The 21,528-nt window shown below is 46.6% G+C and overlaps 1 protein-coding gene across 34 annotated transcripts in view; it reads left to right on the top strand.

Annotated features, from left to right (window-relative positions):
* Nucleotides 1-21,528, top strand: part of Anks1b (ankyrin repeat and sterile alpha motif domain containing 1B) — a 1,068,230-nt gene that overhangs the window by 1,027,932 nt on the left and 18,770 nt on the right. For 33 of the 34 annotated variants that reach the window (XM_063255413.1, XM_063255397.1, XM_063255399.1 and 30 more), the window contains 3 exons: nucleotides 11,320-11,331; nucleotides 12,125-12,211; nucleotides 18,420-18,557. In XM_063255413.1, coding sequence (XP_063111483.1) covers nucleotides 11,320-11,331; nucleotides 12,125-12,211; nucleotides 18,420-18,557 — 237 coding nt within the window. The remainder of the gene's footprint in view (nucleotides 1-11,319; nucleotides 11,332-12,124; nucleotides 12,212-18,419; nucleotides 18,558-21,528) is intronic. The other variant, XM_063255384.1, reaches the window with a different exon arrangement.

Below are 21,528 nucleotides of genomic sequence, written 5' to 3'. Positions count from 1 at the left end.
ATGTATTAGTGTGTGTGAAGAGTTGTTAGAGAGATCTCTCCAATCAGAACAGATTCATTTAGTGCTGCCTTTTATGTTCCTGGCTGAATTTTCCAGCAAACTCCAAGTAAGCTCAGAGGCCAAATCTTCACTTCTGAAACAGTTTCTGCGAGGGGGACTAGCTCTGGAATGCTGAGCACAGATGCCGCCCTTACCCCGTTCCCCATAAAACATGGAGCCTCCCTTCTCCATGAACACCTGGTTATTCCTGCTACCCTCCCTGGAAAGCAGGCTATCATTGTCGTGGTGGTTAAACAAAACAATGCAGAGTGCCTAGTTCTGTAACGTCTCCACCCATGTTGGCTTCTTCCTTTAACTGTTTGAAAAATGGGTAAATTCCTGGACATAGTTGCTTTGGAGTATTTCATGTTTCTCCCTGATTCTGAAACCGATGTCCCACTCAATGCCCGATCTCTAGATACACAGAATGGAGGAGAGTATCTTAAGCCTAAGGAATTCTGTATTTTCTTGCCATTTTTAAAGACTGTTGCCAAAAGGGAGAAAAAACAAAGAAGGAACACTATTAATGATGTGATGTATGTAATGTGTGGTTTTAATCTGTGGGGAGGTGATTTGTCCTTAAATCAATTGAGAAGTGCCCCTTTTAAAAAATTTATTTATTGACTTTTTAAAAAACTTTTTTGGCACTTAGCATGTAGAACTTCGTTTTACACCAAACTTCTTGTTTGGTGTTTGTTTGTTTGTTTTTGCAATGATCCTCCTGCTTCAGCTTCCCAAGGGCTGGGATTACAGACATGCCACCACGCCCAGCTACATTTTGGTTTCTTGTATTTATTATCAGTTCCTCAAATTGAAAAGAGAGCAAAATTAAACCAGGTGTGGCAGCGCACCCAGCACATGGGTGGCTGAGGCAGGAGAATGGTTTGCAAGTTCAAGAACAGTTTGGGCTACAAAGTGAGCCAAAGGCCAGTCTGCACTACGTAGGGAGACCCTGTCTCAAAAAGACAAAAAAGAGAGAGAGAGAGAGAGAGCAAAGTTATAAAATTACTTATATTACTAAATATAAATTCTCATATTTATATTTCAAAATAGGACTACAAATATAAGAAACAAAATGAAGGCACCTTCTCTGCAGTGACATGGGGACATTAAAGCATTGGAAGGAAGGGTTAGGGAGGTGACGCAACATGAGCAGTCACAGAAGCTAGCAGAACTGTACAATGGGAGGGTGAAAGAGGTTCCGTCAAGGTGAGAAGACCTTTTATGAATTAACAGAAGTCTGAGTTTTAAGTGGTTGCTAATATAACCACCTAACAGGTGCTCAGAAAAATCAAGTGCTGTGTTAAAAAGAGACAGAGAGAGGGAGAGGAGGGAGAGGAAGGGAGGGAGGGGAGGGGAGAGAGGGGATTCATTGCTTCCTCTCCAGTGCACACTGCGTACGTCCTGCTGTGTAGCGTTCACCACTTCCTAACACAGGTATCTGTGTGTTATTTTCTCCAGCTGGACTTTGTCCTTGCTGCCTAGAGCGGTACATGAAGCACAGCACATGCCCATTATACATTTATGGAGTAAATGACTATTTTTAAAAATAGCTGTGTAACTATCTTGTAATATGCTGAGACACACTGTGAATTTTTAGGGGAAGGACGGAAGCAATGTAGTAAGACAGTGGTCCTGAAACTCATGTGGCCAGGCAGCACTTTGATGCCAAGGAGCCCCGAACTGTCCCCTTGCTCTGGGAAAGGCAGCTTGTGAAACGTCCAAAGGTAGAAGGCCTCCAGCCGGCCGGGATGATGCAGCCCTCCACTCCTTGGAGTGTAAGGCAAGGCCATTTTGTAACTGTCTTTGTACTAAACTTTGGAAGGGACATTGATGACCTCATGGTCTAGCAATACACTCTTTGCTTGAATCTTGAAGACTATGATAAGGAATTTCCTCTTTTGAATAATATCCAGAGGACTAAACTCTACAAAGCAGTGAGAATACTGCCTGTTGCAGGGGTGGGGTTTTTTGTTGATCGGTTGCTTTGTGAGTCACTCTCATGTGAAAGATTCCAAGGCATCCAGGTGAAACTCTATTTTGTTTTGCCTCCTTAGGCTTACACAGTCTCCACCCCCACAACAGAATTTGCCCCGAAGGTTAATTATCACTAATACGCAGAACTGCATCACTTCTTAATTAAATTAAATGTACCATTAGGAAACACCTGCTATGGGGTGAGCCATTATATTCAATTTAATATTCTCTGCTGTGTTGTTTGTTCTAGGTCAGGGTTGAAGGATAGAATTATTCACAGGTGTTTGTGGCTCTGGAAGTTTCTCTTTAAAAATAGGAGAGAGAGAAAGAGAGAGAGACCTGTTTTTAAGTGGGGGAAGGTAAAAAATCTTCCTTCTTGATGTGAGAAAGGTACTATTTTAAGATTATTTTTAAGTAAATAATCAGTAAATTTTCTACTGTATTAAGGTTTTGGAAACTATATTTCCCAAAGGTTTAGGTAATTTTATTGTATTCTCGTTGAGTTTATTCCTATGAATCTGTTTGATTTTTAAATTTCCAGCCTGAAAGCATTTCTGCAGTATGAATCCTCAGATATGTAGATTTCCCAGTAATTATCTGTACCTTGTTCGAGTGTGAAGACTGCCTTTGTTCCATGCGTTCAAGGAAGCAATAGTAGAAATGAGAGATAGAAATGGGTTGAAAGCTTTAAAAGAAAGTTCATTTTTCTAGAATTAGATAGCAATGTTAAACTTAAAAGCCTCTTTCCTTAGAGGAGATTCAAATGAAAGCCATACATAGTTCTGTCTTTATACAAATTCCTTGCATGAGGAATTGTCATTTTCCAAAGTAACTTCAGGAATTTCTTCTTTAGGAACAGCCCAGTGGGAAAAACTTATAAACAACTTTTTTTTTAAAAGTCTCTATTGCCCAAGTTTATGGAAAGATTCAAAATATTTTATCTTTCATGGTCCCCCAAATACCATACCAGCCATGGTGAATACACGTGTAAGCCAGTAAGTGTGTAACACACGTATGTATCCATGCAGCAGTCCTTGGGCTGGAAGAAGAGCTCAGTGTGGGGCATTTGCAATGCATACGCAAGACCTCTGGTGCTATCTCCCTCGCGGCAAAAAATACACTAGTGCTCACCAGCAGCCACGCTCCCAGTGCTTCTTGTTCAGCTTTGCTCACTTAAACCTCTCCCCGGACTGTTTAAACAGAGCCCGGGAGTGTGGCTCGGTGGTGGAGCACTTGCCCGGCATGCACCACGCTCTCTCCATCTCATCTCGTTTTGGCCCCCTTCATTCTTTGGTTCTCTTCATTCTCACTCTGGATTTCTCGCTCATGTTACCTGCTCCTCCGTGGCCCCTTCACCGCCTCACATCACTGGAAGATTTCATGGACTTCTCCTGTCTTTGGCTCCGCTTGTCTTGAACTCTCTCTCTAAATGTGTCCATTCGGCGGGCTGTCACGGGCCTAAAGGTGTTGTCCTGCTGCATGTTAGTGTGGACACCATGCCGCCGCCACCTCACTGCCCTTGTAGCGTGCAGCGGAGCTCAGCTAGCCATGCCACAGGTCTGCACGTGGCTCCCACTCTGTGTGGCTGGTCGGGGACTTGGCGAAGGGACACTCTGAGAGTGTCCAGCCTCAGAATGACAGTAGCAAGTGCTGTCTATTGATGTGCACCAAGTGCTAAGCATTGGACTATTTTAGGTAATCCTCACAACAGCTCTACCAAGCAGATACTATATTAAGGGACCCTTTTTATAAAGGAGGTAACTAAGGCAGAGAGGTTAAATCCCTAGCCTCACAGCTAGGAAGACAGGAGAGGAGGCCAAGAGTACAGACACTGTGCTCTTTTCACTGCGCTTCAGTGCCTCTGGGGAAGGAACTCATCCGTGGACCCCCTCACATCCTCCAGGTACACAAACACGTACACTGGTGCACGCACGCACACGGCTGAATCCTTAACAAGTGATGTGTTCAGAAACTTAGTGGGTTTCATACCTTGTCAACCGGCTTTTTAAACTAAAATGATACAGTTTATTAGATTTTTCTTTTTAAATTTTTATTAGCACACATTTGCACCACATGAAGTTTGGGTGCCTCTTAGGGAGTCGGCACACATGTGACACATCTTGATCTACGCCCCTTCCCCTCCCAAACAATCCCCCCCACCTCTGGGTCCCCTTCCTTCCGTGTTTCTTGTTACAGAAGCAGTGCACACTGTTGCCCTCTGCTTCTAGAGCAGAGGCCAGAGGCGGATGTAAAAGCAGCATCAATTTTACCACCCAGGGGTGGGAAACACCTCGGGGTTAGCGCCTTGTGCGTGTGTGATCCTTCAACCAATTCCTGATGCATTCCTGGGCTTCGCTTTCCACTTAAAATGGAAATATTCTGTTCCTGCTGTTTCAGAATCTATTTTAAAGCACAATATATTTTGAAATCTTTTTATCCCCATTAATATTCATCCTTGCTATTCTATGTGATGGGTGATGACAATTTTACAACCATGGTTGAACCAAATTTATTTAACTAATTCTCCTTTTTGATCCGTGGGTCCCTTCCAGGTTTTTTTTCCCAAATTAATAGCAATTCTCTAGGTCTCAGTCCTCTCCCTACATCTTTTGCGACTGATCTAATGATTCCTTAAGAATAAGCCACTAAACAGCTGGGTCACGGGACACACATGTCTCAGAATTTTGGATGACTCTGGCCAAACACTTCCTAGCAAACTTCTTCTCCCCGACACACCCAGAAGCAGGCTGGGGCACATGGTGGTTTCTGCCAGGGCTGCGTGTGCGTCCTGTGTTGGATGTGGCCCTGGTTAAGGGAGAGCGGGGGGAACCTTGGTGAGAACCTGTTTGCTGGCAGCATGGCAGCCGGTCTTATCAACTCCATTTATCAACATCTACTCTGGGTGCAACTCTAGAATCTGATTTCGTGACTGCTGCTCTTTATTTTATGTGAAGAATGTCTTCTGCTCTCACAGTCCCTGAGAAACCATGAAAAGATTAAATAATTCTTGTTAATTGCTCTCAAGACTAAGAGCTGTAGCTAAATGCTAACGAAGGGTTTCTGGAAATCACTTGTCAAGTAGAGAATGCGTGTTTTGATAAACTGGCTTCTTTGAATTAATGTAGGACGCAGTGCAACTGAGTTTACATGCATGGCGGCAGAGAGCGGTTCTGACAGTGACTTTCAATCAAACTGATCAGCGCATCCCCAGAGCAGTTGTTCTCAAAGCAGGGGCTGCAGAAAAACCACATCAGTAGCATCTGGGAGTCTCTCAGCATTGCAGACTCTTTGAGCCAACCCCATGTCCCCTTGTTCCTGAAGCAAACTTCTGGGGTCGGTGCCTTGCGATCTGTTCATTACCAAGTACACTATAAGATTCATATACTTAGAAGTTTGGGCACTGCTGCTGTGGTTTAGAGAGCAGCCTGCTGCAGCTACTGGGCATTTGGACTTCCCTCTACCACTCAGCCTGGAAACTGGCCAGATGCCTAGAGGACCAGACAGAGGCCTCCACCTTGTCCTGCACCGCACTTGGGCCAAGGCGCGTGAGTTACAGAGGCAGAACAGCGTCTCAGGCCTGGGGTGTGGCTTCCCCACTGTCTGTCCTGGTCACCTGGTCTTAGCTGGGTTCAGCTATTAAGTGAGTCTTCTTAGGACCAGGAAAGCCCTGGAGAGGTAATTTAGCCTCATTTCTCAGCCAGCTGGGCCACACTCCTACTCTCTAGAGACAGATGAGAGTCCATGCTGTGTTTAGCCAGCCGTCCCAGCCCTCAGCCAGGACCCCTTTCCCGCCTCCTTCCATGCCTGCTGTTGCCTGCTGCAGAGCTGAAGACTTGAAGTCATAGGATCTCCGCAGCTTCCTCCTTCCACGGGAAGCTCCCGGCAACCCCTGGCCGCACCTGCTCTGTGCACCTGCTGAGGCTTCCTTTGTGACTGGAGCACCAGGCTCTCTGGAGAGTTTGTGAGACCTCTGGGTGTCCCGAGCTGACATCAGACTTTTTATTCAACATCAGTTCCTTGCTGTGTTCCTTCAACAAGCCACGGTTTCAGCAGCCACGTGCCTGAACCCTGTGACAGTGCTACGGTTAGTTTTGACTTGAGAAATGGCAGCTTGAGAGGGTTCAGCATTAGACTGGGTTGTTATGGGGGAGACAAAGCAAAGAAAGTGTGGATGGTCCTCAAAGGTCTCCCCATGCAGCAAGGGCATCAAAGCCCCGAGACCCAGAACAGGAGACCAGAGGCGGGGAGACAAGAAAAAGTGTCAGGAGCCCCGGAAGCGTTTTCCTGAAAGCTGCCCTCACCCCGAGGAGTTTGAAGACGAAGCGTTCTTTGCAGATAGCTGCTTGTGGTCTGCTTTTTTCTGCCTTCCAATTCCCGCAACCTGGCTTGTTTTGCTGCATATACAATCACCACAGTACTGCTTGCTTTGTGTGTTTTATAATCATTTGAAAGCCACTGAAGGCTACCAGACATAATTGTTTGATCCTATTTTAATTTACTTGCTGAAACTGAATATAATAATTAAGCATTGTAACTAAGGAAAATATTGTACGGCAAAATTAATAGTTATGACTCAGCCCTGAATATCTCACTCGAAAGCATCCCTGGGTAGCCGTGTGGATTCATTTCCCTGGCTGTGCTGTGGGTGCTCTGCAAGTGATTGAGGTGCTAGAGGAGGTCCGGGGGCCCCTCCAGGAGGGCATGCCCCTCCTCCTCACTGCCCCGTCTCTGCTGATGATGAGGCACAGTTCTTTCTAGGAACATAGGCAGTATGATCAGAAATATGGTGAATGTTTAAATTTTAAAATATTTATTACAGTAAAAGGCACATTGCTGTTAATCTCCCTCAAGATGCTGCCCCTTTTTCATACACCTTCCCCATTGTTCTTGGCAAGGTGTTTTTTATTGCAACTTTTTTTTCAAAAACGTTTTTTAACCTTTACCGTATTTTCTGATCACTCCAGACTCACCCCCCTCGTGGTGGCTCACAGCCAAAGTGCTCGCCAGTGTACATCTCTTTGCCACCATTCACACTTGGAAGGGCCACACTCAGGCCAGAGTCTGTGCACTCAGAAAGGGGTACACATTACTGCTGACAGTGCTCAGAAACAAAATCCTACAGCCAGCCCTCTGATCCTGCCAGCACTGGCTCCTCACATCCAACCAACTGCAGATTGAAAATACTTGGGCAAGAAAAGCTGCCCCTGACCTGAGCATGGAAGCCTTTATCGTGATTCTCTAAACAATACCATGTAACAACTACTTCATGAACTTTCCTGTGGGCTAGAATAGTAACCTAGAGAGGATTTAAAATACGTGAGAATGTGAACAGAGGTTATCTGCAACTGTTACATCATTTTATATGAGATCTGAGCATCCACAGAATCTGGCCAGGGTGGAGAGGCCAAGGGCTTTGTTGACAACACTGAGGGGACAAATATATCTATTTTCAGGACACGCCTAAGGCTAAAATAAAGGCACCTGAAGAGATCTGACTTAATAATCAAACGGATTCCTAATGTATGATTTGAAAAAAAGAAGAAAAATTATTTCTTTTTTTTTTTTAGTAAATCTAGAAATCCTTGTTTTTTAAAAAAAAAAAACAGTCATCTATTATTGTTCAGTTACCACTTATGGTGGTTTTGCTTAGTGATTACAGAAAGTATATGCTCAACTGCTAAACATAAAGCTGCCTTTGAATTTAAGATTCAAAAGTCACATTTTATATTAGGTTTCCAAAACATAACTATAAAACTGAATATTGTTTGTCTTGGTGTAATAAAAGGCGATAGTCTTAACTCGGGAACGGAGGAAAGAAGTGCAGGTGAATCTGACCAGAATGTGTCTGTGAAGGTGAACCCGGGACCTCGCTCCTGAGCATCCAGCTGCGTTGGTCCACGAGGTCCTCGTTACAAATCAGCCTCTTTCTAAAGCTCCCTCCCAAAGGGGAGGGAATTTAAAGATTAGAAATCCTCAAAAACTCCACAGAGAGCATGGCATAGGGAAAAGCTACTGGAAACCAAAGCTTCCCCACGGAGGCTTTATTGAGGAAATGAGGATTTTGTCTCTACAAATGAGGCTGGGATTGTCACATAAGCACCAGGCGTCTTAATTGTGCATACACTCAGCGGAGCACTCGGAGAGGTCACGGAAAGCAGCGCATCTGGCAGTACGTGCTTTCTAGCCTGAGCAGAGGTGTCCGGGGTAGGTGCCCTGATCTGGGAAAGGAGGAGGATGGTGACCCCGACACTGGAGCACAAATCAGTAGATGGGATGAGCAGGGCGTGGATGAAGCAGCGACTGAGGCGGGAGGACTGAATGTGCTTTTGTGTTGACCAGGCACAGATGCTTTTCCTGAGCTCAGGGTGACGCCCTGTGACTGGCCCGAAGCTCTGTGCTCACTGAAGCTCTGTGCTCACGTTTCCACACCTGCAAAGCCTTCCTGAAGCCAAGCAGGTGCTTCCTGGATTTCTTAGCTCCCTGATTAGGCTCCCTGAAGACTCAGCACATTTGCCTTCTTTCTGTGGATGCTCATCTTTCATTAAAATTATGTGCAAAACCATGTCTTTGAAAGCACTGTCAAAGCTCACTCAGAAAATCCATTGAAAAAGAGGCCAATCGTTACCTCCTGTGGAGAATAATTGCTCTGCTGGAGGAACCTGGCCTTGAAGACCCCCATGGTGGCCAGCCCTGTCCAAGGGTGCAGTGGGGACAGAGGTACAATTTGGGCCCCAGCTTGGAATATGTGGCCACCCCCGAACATTGCCGTTCACAGAAGCCATGTGAGCCTGCACCTGGACCCCAGGTGATGCCTCCTGTTAGGCAAACATGGGTTCTTGGGATCCCCGAAAAAAAGGAACACCCTGTGTCTTTCCTTGGTTTTGCTCTGCTTGGCTGAGTATCTGCAGTGGACTCTGCAGCAAGCACCATGGTGCCCTCCGTGGCCGCGGAACTGTGTCCTGACCTGACTCTGTGCCAGCTCCTGGCTCCTCCGTGGACACTCACCGTGGCACATCGAGTTTCTTCTTGTCTGCTGCCCTGTCTGCTGTTCTCTTGACGCTGCTCTTAACAAAATCAGCAACAAATCTGGCTTGTCGCTAAAGTCTGAATTTCACCTAGGAAGCCCAAAAAAGCACCAGCTCCTGTGTGTGCCAGCCGTGGCACTGGGCGTGGATTTCAAACTTGTTTTTGTCCTCAGGGCATCAAACACCGCTGTCCCTTCTAAACCATCTCCGCCCTTCTGTGATGCTGAGTGTGGGCATCTTCCTGTCAGGAACCTCCTGGGGCATGAGCTTAGCCCGGTTCGTGCTCCTCCTTGAAGCACCTCGCTGGCTCGCCTGTCCTCAGCTGCTTCCTGTGGGTTTCCAGGTCTGACTGTCACCCTGAGCTCAGGAAAAGCATCTGTGCCAGGTCAATGCGAAAGCACATTCAGTCCTCCCGCCTCAGTCGCTGCTTTATCCACGCCCTGCTCATCCCACCTGCCCCACGCACTCGGCGGGGGAGCCCGCAGCGGATCCTGGGTCCTTCCTCAGCACCACAGCCCCTTCCCTGTGCCCCAGGGCCCTGCCTCGGCTCTGCTTGGAATCTGCACAGTGGCTCCCACTCATTTCCACCGGTTACTCAAAACCATCCGGTCCTTTCTCACTTGCAGCTCTACATGTAGACGTGGGGAGATGCGCTTCCCTGCCAACACGGCCCCTTTCTATCTTCTTTGGGCTCTTGGAGACTTCTCCTCACCCTGTAAGAGCCAGCTCAATCACTCCTGGCAGGCAATCCGGGTTTGTTGAATGAATGAATACATTAATACGTGAATGAATGGGGGTCAGGGATTTAGCTTAGTGGCATAAGCACCTGCCTGGCAAGCGCAAGGTCATGAGGTCCATCCAAGGTACCAAAAAAAAAAAAGAATGAGGTTTTGCCGTGCTCTGTCATGTGAAGTGCAACCCTCCCAGTTGGTTCTGGTTCTGTGTCTCTGTTAGTGCCTTTGTCAGCATTCCACAAAGCATCCTTTATGCCTGACCAGGCCAGGGACACCTGGTCTGTATGCTGCCCTCCAGCTCCCGTGGCCCTCTTCCCCACTGAATCCTTCTCTGTGCCCACTTCAGGTCCCGTGACATCACCACCAAACTAACTTTTCCCTTGATGGGTATAGTGGGCTGCCCAAAATTACCACTCAGTGGCTGGACAAATGATAAGGGGTTTTTCTTAAGAATAACACCTTGGTAATTTAATCTTAACATGTCCAGGATAGATCTGACCAGGAGAATATGCACGATGAGAAAGCAGCAAGGCAGCTTGGTGAAATCTGTAGTTTTGTAAATAGTTCTTTTCATATAGCTAACCAGACAATTGCCTGTGCTACCCAGAAGTGACAGAATTTGGCTTCTGCTTTACCTTAAAACTAGCATCCTGCCCAGGATCTTGCTCACGCCTGTAATCCTAGCCTTGGGAGACCGAAGCAGGAGGTGGTTCGAATCCATCTTGAGCTACATAGCAAGAATCTGCCTCAAAAAACAAACCACACACACAGCATGTTATTTCTTCAGGCGCTGTGGCTGATTTGTCTTACACATTTTCAGGGAGTAGCTGGGAGTAGCAGTAAGAAGATGAAAGTTTGTGGCCTGATATTTGTAATTTCCATATTATCTCTTCGGCAATTGCAAAATAAAATGGGCAATTCTAGGTCATTTTAAAACTAGTACAATCTCATACTGAATGGAACAATATCAAATGATACGCTTGGAACATGCCTGTTTCACAGGCATGGTGGCGCACAGAAAAAGATCTCAGAACAATCAGGAAACAGAGTCAGGCAAAAGCTGCTGAGTAATTTCCATGATTGAGTTGAATGAGTTTCACTCACCATCCCATTAAAACCCTTCATTTACTCTGATCACATTTCACAATGTAAAAATGGAACATTGGGTGATACAAATGAAGAAATCAAGCAAGTTCATATTTCATTCCTGCTTCCTTTAATATACATAAGACACCTGGTTGTTGCAATCTCAGAGCAAAGAGTTCTGCATGTCAGAGCTGAGACAATGCAGAGCGGTAAACAGAATGTTGAGAAAACAGAAGGAAAAAAAAAAGGATGGAGCCTGTGAGAGCCTGCAGCAGTCTCTAGCATGACAGTCTCGGTGACTCTGCATGCGTCGGTAAAGCCTGCCCTGCCAGGGCATACCTTACTTTTTAATTAATTATGCTGTTGGCGAGTTACTGAAATGGTTTCCTGCCTCTCACCTTTCCATGTGTTTTCTCTCCTGTTCCGCCGCCACCTGTCTCATCTGGAAACTCCATCAGGCTAACTGTCAGGTAGGTTCTCCCTGACGTTTCACATGATTATTAAGAGAACCTGTGGAGGAAAGGAAGTAAACAGGCCGTTGCTGGCCGGTGATGCATGATGAAACTAAACGGAAAAGGCACATCCTAAATTATGGAGAAAAATTTTTGCAGATGCATGAAACTGAAGAAGCTGCACATTAAGCCAGGGTGAGCATCTATCATAAGAACCTAGCCTAAGGGACGACAGCAGCTCTCATGATGAAGTAGGTTACCTGGACTGCCCAGCATTTTGCTGCGGCCCAAAATACCACTCCTCCTGCCGGACTTCACTGTGATAGAGCAGTACTATACCCTGCGTGGTCATCTGTGATCCTGCTATAAATGTAATAGCAGCTTCTGTGAGTCTGGCTAGGTTCAAGAAAAATCTACAGTGATATACTTTTAATGCCTATCCTAGCTGGACCTGGTAAAGCACACCTGTAATCCCAGCCTTCAGGAGGCTGAGGCAGGAGGATTGCCAGGAGTTCAAGGGTACCCTAAGGGACATATTGAGAGCCTGTCTCAAAAAATTGAAAAACAAAAAAGTAGGGAGAAGCGAGTTCTCAGGAAGCTGCGGGGCAAGCCCTTCTCAAGGCCCTCCAGTGCAAGACACTTTACAAGCCCAAGAAAAGAGAGACAAACTTTAAAGTTGGCATGTGTTTTGATGTGCTTGTGTTGTGCACTGTGTTTCACTTGAGCTCATTTTTATCTTTCAAGAGGAAACATGTGCTTCAGTTGCCATGCAACACACCCTGCTCTAACAGCGTTCTAATTTTAATTTCAGAAGTCTACAGAGCAAATGAAGAAGGTCCCTACCATTATTCTTTCCGTCTCATATAAAGGAGTCAAATTTATTGATGCAACTAATAAGGTAGGCACTGTGCCCCTCTGTCCCAACACCTGTCCCATGTGTGATCTAAAATCCCAGTGTGCCCCATTGAAACCACTCTGCACCGCCCCTTCAGGCTTGTGTCAGAACTGTAAATAAGCACATGCGCGTACACACGTGCACACTCACACACAGAGAAAGGCAAGTTTGTGGGGGTCTGGATCTGAGGTGGCTCTACAGATCTTGCTGTCAGTTTTCCGCAGTGCCTTCCCTCGTAGACTGTGGCCACGTACCTGACGCGTCCCCTTGAACTTGTCAACATTGAACTTGAGAACACTGAAGGGGGAATAGTAGTGACAATGCAAGAAGACAGCAATGTCATTATTTCCCCTGAGAGGAAATGTTACTAGATGGAGAGCTAGAGAGGCCCTTCCATTTCTCTGGGGATGTACCTGACACCGGGAGCATGCTCTGACTTTTTGTATTCTGTTAACTGTGTTTCATTATCTGCTACGGAGATAGAAGAGAGTTTCTGCTGCTCATTTTCTTGAGAGACACAATCAGAAAGGCAGCTCGGGCTGAGCTGTGTCTTTGTACTTACGGTGGGCCCAGTTTGCAGCTCTGAGCTCAACTGTGGGCTTCTGGGGTGAGTTTTACCTTGGAAGTGTTCCAAGGGTTTTTTCTGGGGAAGACCCAGCTTCCCAGTGCTGACCTAGAAAGCTCAGGTATGACCCTGAAGGTCCAACTCATGCAGTACAAAAGAAATGAGGTGTTCACCGTGACAGATGGCACTTGTTTTCTGGACTGCCTGTGCAGACCCTCTCTGTTTTAGAGGAAAGGATGTGAAGTCATCAAACAGCTGAAGGTCAGCCATGGGAACTTAGGGCCAAAGCAACTGGATCTTGATGTCAGGCAAAAGCGCCTTGGGCATGGACTCCCTGCTGTGTATAACCAACCTGAGCTCTGCATGGACCCCTGGGACGCTCCTGATTGGTTTTCTAGATGATCAAGCTCCCCAAATCTACTTCAGAAAGCAGCCTTCCAGTCCTAGAAAAAAATTCAAAACCAAGCAGATGAAACTTATGGTGAAGCAACATTACCGTGCAGGCTGCCGATAGCCAAAGCGTGCGTGGAGAGACGTGACGGATGTGGGTTGATGCTGTGACTGTCGTCAAACTAGGGTTGTGGAGACTCAGCTCAGAACAATCCCAACTGATTTGCTGGGGGTTTTTGCCTTGGAGACAACTTCAGTTCCTGATACATGAAATTACCTTATCCTTAAATTAGAGTCAGTTGTTTAAGAAGGTCCAAACCTGTGTAGAATGCTTACTGGATATACTGTTGTCTGCTACATCTAAATTTAAAAGAAGGCCTTAGCGCTTGGATTTTCCCCCCAACCTGGAGCAGATGCCTGTACAACATTTGCATTTGAAAAACTTGAAGAGCAATGCGTTTTCAGTGGATGCGTTTGACACTCAATTAGCCACCTTGGGTCCTGACAGTTTCTAAACAAAGGGTGTTTGCCCTGGGAAGTTCCTGCAGTCCTAAAGCTGTCATCCCGCAGAGGCATGACTGGCTGCCTCTGGATCATTAGCATCCTCTCTGACCCACTCTCCCACCATCACAGCCAGGGGCAGAGTCCTGGCAGGCCCGCTGAGCTTACTCGCTGACACATTGAGGGATGTGAGAGTCGCTGCTCCTGTACCTCGGGGAGACATTGCCAACTCAATCACCAGTAATTAGCTGAGTTACCCACAGACCTCTGCTTGTCAGTGAAGGATCGGCAGAGGAAGATACACAGAAGATGATTTGTGTAAATAAAGACGTAAGTAAAGAAGAGAGAGTGTATCTTTCAGGTCCTTGCAGTGTGGTCCTCCACATACGTTCAAGCACGTTTGTTGGTGGCAGCTTCTCTCTGATCAACGGCGGCATGTGCCTGGCTCTTTCAGGCTTTTGAGAACCTTCCCTGCATCTGGCTATGTAGCTGATCTCCCCGAATGTGACATTCGGGAGAGACTGGGCGACTCAGGCAGTGCCTAGCAGTTGCTATGTGGGATGCTGAAGCAGAGAGTGTGGTACAGGGGCAGAAGAAAGAAATAGCAGAAGCTGCCTGGTGGGGGTTCGACTATAGAAGGCTGGAAAACAGGGCCTGCAGAAAGGCTGGAGGACCTCAGCAGGTGCGTTGGCCAGCTGTGTGGGTTGAGAGGCACAGGGCACAAACACCTGGGCTCTGGCAGCGCTCACCACAGTGGCAGCTTTACATGCCACCTTTTCTCTAGCAAAAACCTCAGAAAGGAGCATACTGATACACTCCTGCATGCGTGCACTGCTGCTGTCCTGGAGCCCCCTGGCATATTTAAAGATCGCACCATTTCTGGTCCAGTGGCCACCATGCCTGTACTAAGGCACAGCCTTACTTTCTTCCGTGCATGTTTTGTTTTTCATTGTATTTTATCCTTTCACAGTGCTCTGCTAACCAGGTGTCCTCTTCCCCTTTCCCCAGCAAGACAAGGGGGCTACACAGCCCAAGTTGCACAGCTGAGGGCCTAAGGCTCCTCCGAGGTCCTTTGGCTCAGTGCTTCCCTGCAGTCGCACAGCCTTTTGGTCACGGAGAAAGAGTTAAAAAAGAGTAAAACTCGGTGCTCCCAGTCTCAAACCTAATGCCTCCTCTATTACCCCACAGCTGCCTTCCACCAATTAGTTTGAAGTACAATGGACAATTAATTATGTGTTAATTACCCTTCCCTCCTGTTAGCTCCCATTGGGCTGTGTGGAAGATGAACCCTCCAGTGAAACATTTCTTTCCTTTCACTCTGATAAACAGCTTTGGCTGAGTTCACAGGGAACAGTTAGGTGCCTGGCTATAAATGTATTGCCTGGCAACTCTGGAAATGAATCGAATCACTAATCCTGATTTAAGAAGGAAGCAGCAGAAAAGCAATCTTGATTTAGAAATGGAACGTGGAATAGATTTAGTTCTAAAATGTTGTAGCGGCATCACAACAGCTTTCCGGAGATTCACAGCCCAGAGGTGGCTCCAACAGAGAACTGGCCTGCCTGCAGCTGTGCAGTTACAGACCCTTTTCCCAATCAGCGGGTCTTCCAAGAGGCGACCCAGTTCCCACAGGCAGCGACACTGCGGACTGAGTCGCATTTTGCCTGCTGGTGCTGACCCCTCCATCTCCCGTCTGGCTAAACTAGGAACAGTGCAGGGCCAGCGTTTGTTTTGTGCTTTGCTTGTTTTTCTTTTTTCCTATTAATCCCAATTTTTAATATGATGGATGCTATTTTTTAGACACACAACAACTCGGAGGTATTGGCCCAAACAAGTGCCTGTTGTGTTTCATAGCACAGACTTCTTCTAGTCTGCTTGGAGTTGAACAAAAGTGCATCAGTGTGCTGATGTCCTCAGTGCCAGGTCCCCTGCAGGGTGACATCACTCGGCCCAGGGGCCAAGGCTGCTGCCTCCACCCTGACACCCTCCCTGGAAGAACTGCAGTGTTTCTGGCTCAGAGTGAGCCCTGGCCTCTGATTGCAGGTGAGGCCGGAGGCAGATTTCTTGGCTGCATTCTTTGAATGCTCAGCCCTTTTTAGAAGGACCATCGAGATGGACTGGATCAACCGATTCTGCTCACCCAGCAGCCAGCGTGTCTTCAGCTGTCTGTCAACATGATGAAAGATAAGTTGGATGAAAGATCTCTGGAAAGACACTGAGCTGCCAGACTGCCCAGGCTTTCTCTTGAGCCTCTGTAAAGCCCTGGTCTCCTTCGAGCATGCTTGCAAAGGAGGAGTCCAGATTTAAATTGAGGTACAGCCTGGGTCGTTCTTGGTCTCCTCCGTGTAGGGATCTGCCCGCCCCATTCCGTGCAGCTGGGCCACGAGAAGGAGGCAGCACTGCCACAGTGGAGCCCCTGTCCTGGGCACACTCCAGCACCTGGGGGGTGTTGCCTGAAAGTATTCCTCAGTGCAGGATGTTTCCTTAGCCTGTTCTCCTTCTAGATTAGGCTGCGGGAACACAGAAATCAACGTTTCAGATAAAAGTGGGAGAGAAGGCTGCCTGGCTATTAAAAACCAGCCCTGGGCTCCTGAGGAAAAGAAGGGGGGCCTCAAAATGTTTTCAGGGGAGTCAAGAAAGACACGGGAAGAGCGCCCCAAAGATCCACCTGACCTGCATTGCAGTTTTGCCAGGGCCACACAACACTGCCACGGTGCTGCCACACAACACTGACAGTCATCCGAGTGGCATCAGGTAAATTGGCAAGACCCAGGGAGATCAGTGCAGCCAGGCACGGTGGCACACAGACAGTCCCAGCAATCCCTCTGGGAGGCTGAGGCAGGAGGCTGCAACTTCAAGCCCAGCCTGGGCAACACAGCGAGGTGCTGTGTAAAAATGAACAGGGAGGTCAGTGCTGAGGCCCTGTTCAATCCCAAATCAAAATAAAATTTTAAAAAATAGAAGTACAAGACACTTGTCACTGTAACACTTCCTCAAGAATTTGATGGAGCTCATGCTAGCAAAAGATCTTCAAAACACAAAATGCCAACTCAGCTAAAAGGTGGAGACACTGCTCTATACCCCCTGTGACATGGGGTGCACCCAGCCCCAGGCCAGTGACGGAGAGACTCTCCACACCTGTTCACATCACACCTTGGAGACCACCGAGGTCTTCAGATTCCTTTTAAGGCCCAGTAGCTCCTCACTTAGCTTCTCCCTGAAGAAATACTCCATGAAACCCCGTCTCACCCTGGAATGTTACTTGTTCATGGGATTCTGATTTCAGCGCGCATAATTTGTGACAGAGCAGCTACCTGTACTGTCAGCATACAAGGCCACCGTGAAGAGTGTCTTAATTTAACTTTCTTTTATGTGTTAATTCTGTAACTTTCCTGGCACACAGCTCAGTAGCATCAGGGACATAAGTACTTGCATGGGGTGCTGGGGGAAAGGACAATTTGTAAGTGTTTCTAGACATTGAGGTCTGGACATGGAATACTATTTTGCCAACAAGTCCTTTAAAGCTGTTCAGTTAAGAAGCAATTAGGGTAAATAAAGCATTGAAGGATGTAAGTCTATGAAAACTACAAAAAATACAAGTGTGATATTATCAGATAAAAGAATGATCACGCTACTAGGAGACACTTTTTGCTTATTAAATACATCTGTGTATCAAAAGAAGTTGCTTGCCCCGATGATGCTCTGTGGAAGACCCGTGCGTCACAACAGTGGTACCAACCCTTTCTCCCATCAGTCATTCTCCAGCGTGGGCTGGGATGGGGCCTGGGGATGAGGGAACCAAGAAACGCTGGGGTGGGGGACCCCATCCTGTTGAGCCAGGAAGAGAGAGGAGTCGTGGTAATGAGCACTGCAGTGCACCTGGGTACCTTACAGATCACCTCGGACCCCAGCCCCACTCCCACCTGCTCTGAGTGAGGCATGGACGCTGTAGGAGGCCGTTTCCTTTCCTGTGAGAGGACGGCAGTAGCAGCCACACCCTCCCCTACGTGCATGCGGTCCCTAGTGCGGAAAGGACCCTGAACCCAGCGAAGTGGCCATGGCTTGAATCTTGCAGCATGGCTTTTCCCTTTTCCTGCCTCAGTTACCCTGCTCAGAACCTTGAAGAGAGAGCACACCTGAGGCGTCCAGCTGCCTGCTTTGTCCTGCACCTGCCTTTGCTCTGGGGGGATAGGGCAGTGTACCAGGACTGAGGGCCGTGGCTGGGAGTGTAGCTCGGTGATAGCACATTTGCCCAGCATGCATGAGGTCCTGGGTTTGATCCCCAGATCTGATGAAAAATTATAAACTTAACAAGCACAGCCGTGGGGATTGGGAGAATCTCTTTGAGTCACAGTTTGCCCCACATAGAAAGTGAGATGAGCCTCCCAGTGAATTAGCAGGAGGCGGGCTCGCTGCCTGTCTACAGGTAGACATGAGGAATGGAAACAGCAAAGTGCGTAGTCATTGCTGTCATTTTGAAAGTGTCTACCACTGTGCTCCCAAGCACAGCACCAGCTGAGAACCGCAGCTGCAGCACGTGACTGCTTTAGGGTTTTTGTTTTCATTAAATGAAAACATTCTCTGCAGACCAGGAGTACATTTGCCCATGGATAGGGCAACGAATCGCTTTGAATGTTGCTGGTTATGAACTCTCTAGAAAGAAGAAAAGCAACTGTTTCCCAGGTTACCTGTCCTGGTCCTAAAATATGCTGATTCAAAAAGGAAAACCATGGTCATTTATGTCATTTCTTCCAGAACATAATTGCCGAGCATGAAATTCGTAATATCTCCTGCGCCGCCCAGGACCCAGAAGACCTCTCAACATTTGCTTATATCACCAAGGATTTGAAGTCCAATCACCACTACTGTCACGTGTTTACTGCCTTTGATGTGGTGAGTCCCCACTCTCTTTGGACAGATTAAATATTTCCCAAAATGTCCCTGAATCTTATGGATGGCCCAACTTATAATTGCACTTAGTTTGGCTTGTTTTCCAAGTAGTAAGGTATGCTACATTTATTAGTTTGCTCAAGCTGCTATGACAAAATACCACAGGCTGGACCCCTTAAACAACAGAAATTTATTTTCTCACATTTCTGAAGTCCAAAGGCAAAGTCCTAGCAGACTTGGTTCTTTGGAGACTCCGGCTTACAGGTGGCTACCTTCTCACTAGGTCTTTGCTTGGTCCTCTTCTGTGCATGGATATCTGTGTCCAAATTTCCTTATAATGGTACCAATTGGATTGGATTGGGGCCCCACCGTAATGGCCTCATTTTAGCTCAGTTTTCTCTAGCAAGGTCCTATCTTCAAATATCACCATGTTCTGGTTTAGGGTCTGAATATAAGAATAATGGGATTGGGAGCACAATCCAACCCATGACACAAGTGCGAAGTGTTTTGTTTTGGGTACCGGGAATCAAACTCCGGACCTCATGGTTACCTGACAGGCACTGCGCCACTGAGCTGGATCCCGCCCCTGGACAGTGTCATGTCAGGCCCAGCTTTTCTCGGACTTCTCACATTGTCACTCTTCCATTCCATTAGAGCTCTGCCCCATCTGGCATCTCAGCTGTCATTACTTAACTCCCGATGTTATTTGTTGAGAAATTCCTTCCTTCTTCTGCTACCTCAATACAGTAAAGATCTCCCGGCCCACTTGCTCCTGTACTGCATGTGTCACTTTCTCTAGGGCATTCTAAGTGCTGAGGCACAATAAGTGTCTTTGCCTCTACAATCTCTACAGTTTCCCCCCCTGGACAGTAGTTCAGTTAGAGACTGACAAACAGTCCTTGCAGACTCGGACCCAGGAGCTCGTTCAGAAGTTAGCTTTATAATTGCTCCATCAGGATATTACTCTTCCTATACTTATAACTTGTCATTAAGCCTCAGAAGGAAGTCGTATATTACAAATTTGACAACTGAAAAGGATTTAAGAAACCAATGCATGATCTTTTAATGTGTGTGCATCCTTAAGTTGATAAAAGTTACTAATAAGGCATTGGACATTCTGCAATTGAAGCAGACAGAACAGGTATGATGGTAGAAGCAGAAGGCTTCACTGTAGTTTTATTATTCTGCCCTGCTCACTGATTTAAGTATACAGATTTAGAAAATTAGACAAAAATCATAGTCTACAGATTGCTAGGGGCCAGCCCATGGTCCAGTGTCAAGGATAGGAGACGGTCTGAAGCAGTCTCTCCCAATTTTGACAAACACCGCGGACCAAAGCTAACCAAATTCCAAATGTGCACAATTCTCAGGCCTGCCAGCCAGGCTCATGCTCGGACTTTTGTTTGCTGCTGCAGGTACAAATGAAAAACATACACACAGTGCCCTTTTAGGTTTTTGAAGGTTGAAAATGGGAAAGAATGCTCATGGGCCGATGAAAAAATTTCTTCTATTTTCAGAGCTACGAGGAGAATAATATAAAAACAGTATGTGGTCACAGCAAGGGCTGCCAAGCAGAGCCCTCCAAGGCCGCTCTGAGTATCTCTGGATGCATCAGTTTGCACAGGATTAAAGTGTTGATTAAAGTCATTTCATTCAGGGTTGACAAGGAGGTGCAGCTTGACTTTCTGAGCTCTCAGCATGGCCTGCTATTCTTGTGAAATTCAGTTGTTTCTTTAAACAGTCGGATTTCATTCTACCCACATCTATTTTCGTTTGCAAGTGGCACCTTTCTCTATGGGATGGGATTGGTGTCCCAGGAAGAACAGGCAGCCCGAGTTGACATCCTATGTCAGCTATCTCCTCGCTCTCTGCTTGTTCTTGAACTTTTCTGGAACTCTGCAAGTTCTGGGACTTTTGAGTTCCAGTTTCCTTATCCATCAAACAGAGACCAAGACTTGAGCCTCACCAGTTTTCACCAGGATTGAAACCAAATAGCAGTATGCTGGGTGTCTCATAAATAATAAGGGTTCAGTGCTGGTTCCTCCGCCACCGCCTCCCTCTCCTTCCCTACTGACATCATCCCCTTTTCTGCTGAGACACAAAATAGACCTGCCAGAAGGGTATTTATCATGCAGTGTTTCCCATCTGCCATTGTAAAAGAGTTTTTTACAAGTAGAAACAATAAATAGAAATTCACACAGAAACAATGGAAAGCAAGCATTGACTCCTCAGACCGTGTGTCTGCTCTAGTGGTAGAAAGTGTAATGCTCATTGAACATGCCATTCATATGCTGATTTTCATGATGATTTCCAGCCTTTCTCTGAGCATCACAACATTTTTTTCCCAACAAAATTGATATTGCAGTGATACGTAACTTGCTTGCAGGAGACCATCAAAAGCACTGTTCTACACTCAAAGTCAAAATGATGCCTTGGGCCATCTGCCTGCCTGTCACGTGATGCCAAAATATTCAGCTACTATGGGGGAGAAGATTGATCAAACTAAAACTATTTCCTTTTAACATGACGCCCCTGTGCATTCCAGAAATGTGTGATGAATTGCTTCAACTTTTATCTTTTCACCTGAATGTTTGATTTAATGTGGACTTTCAGTAGCTTGGGATTGTCACATCAGGGCGAAGGATTTTCCTCTTGCACAAATCTGCCATTTTAATCCTCTCTAGGTGAACGCAGTTTGTCTCACTTCAAAAATAGTAACAAAGCCCCACCAGTTTGACCTGGGTGTTTGAGCAGTTCCGAGATACAATAAGCTTTGCTTGTGAAAAAAAAAAAAAAAAGAAAAAAAGAAAACTCTTTGAGCACGAACTTCTTTATAGGGTAGTTCAATATTTGAGTCCCATCCTAAAGCCTTAAAAATTCTTTGATGTGAATCCATTCCCTGGGATGTCCCAAACTGGAAAGAAATATGTTATAACGATGTCTCAAGTCTGCATTTGACCTATAGGCTAATGTA

Source organism: Cavia porcellus, unplaced genomic scaffold (genome assembly GCF_034190915.1).
Source record: "Cavia porcellus strain 051 isolate PalLab524CR breed Dunkin Hartley unplaced genomic scaffold, mCavPor4.1 scaffold_8, whole genome shotgun sequence".
Classification (NCBI taxonomy): domain Eukaryota; kingdom Metazoa; phylum Chordata; class Mammalia; order Rodentia; family Caviidae; genus Cavia; species Cavia porcellus.
This window is presented reverse-complemented; position numbering and strand designations above follow the sequence as displayed.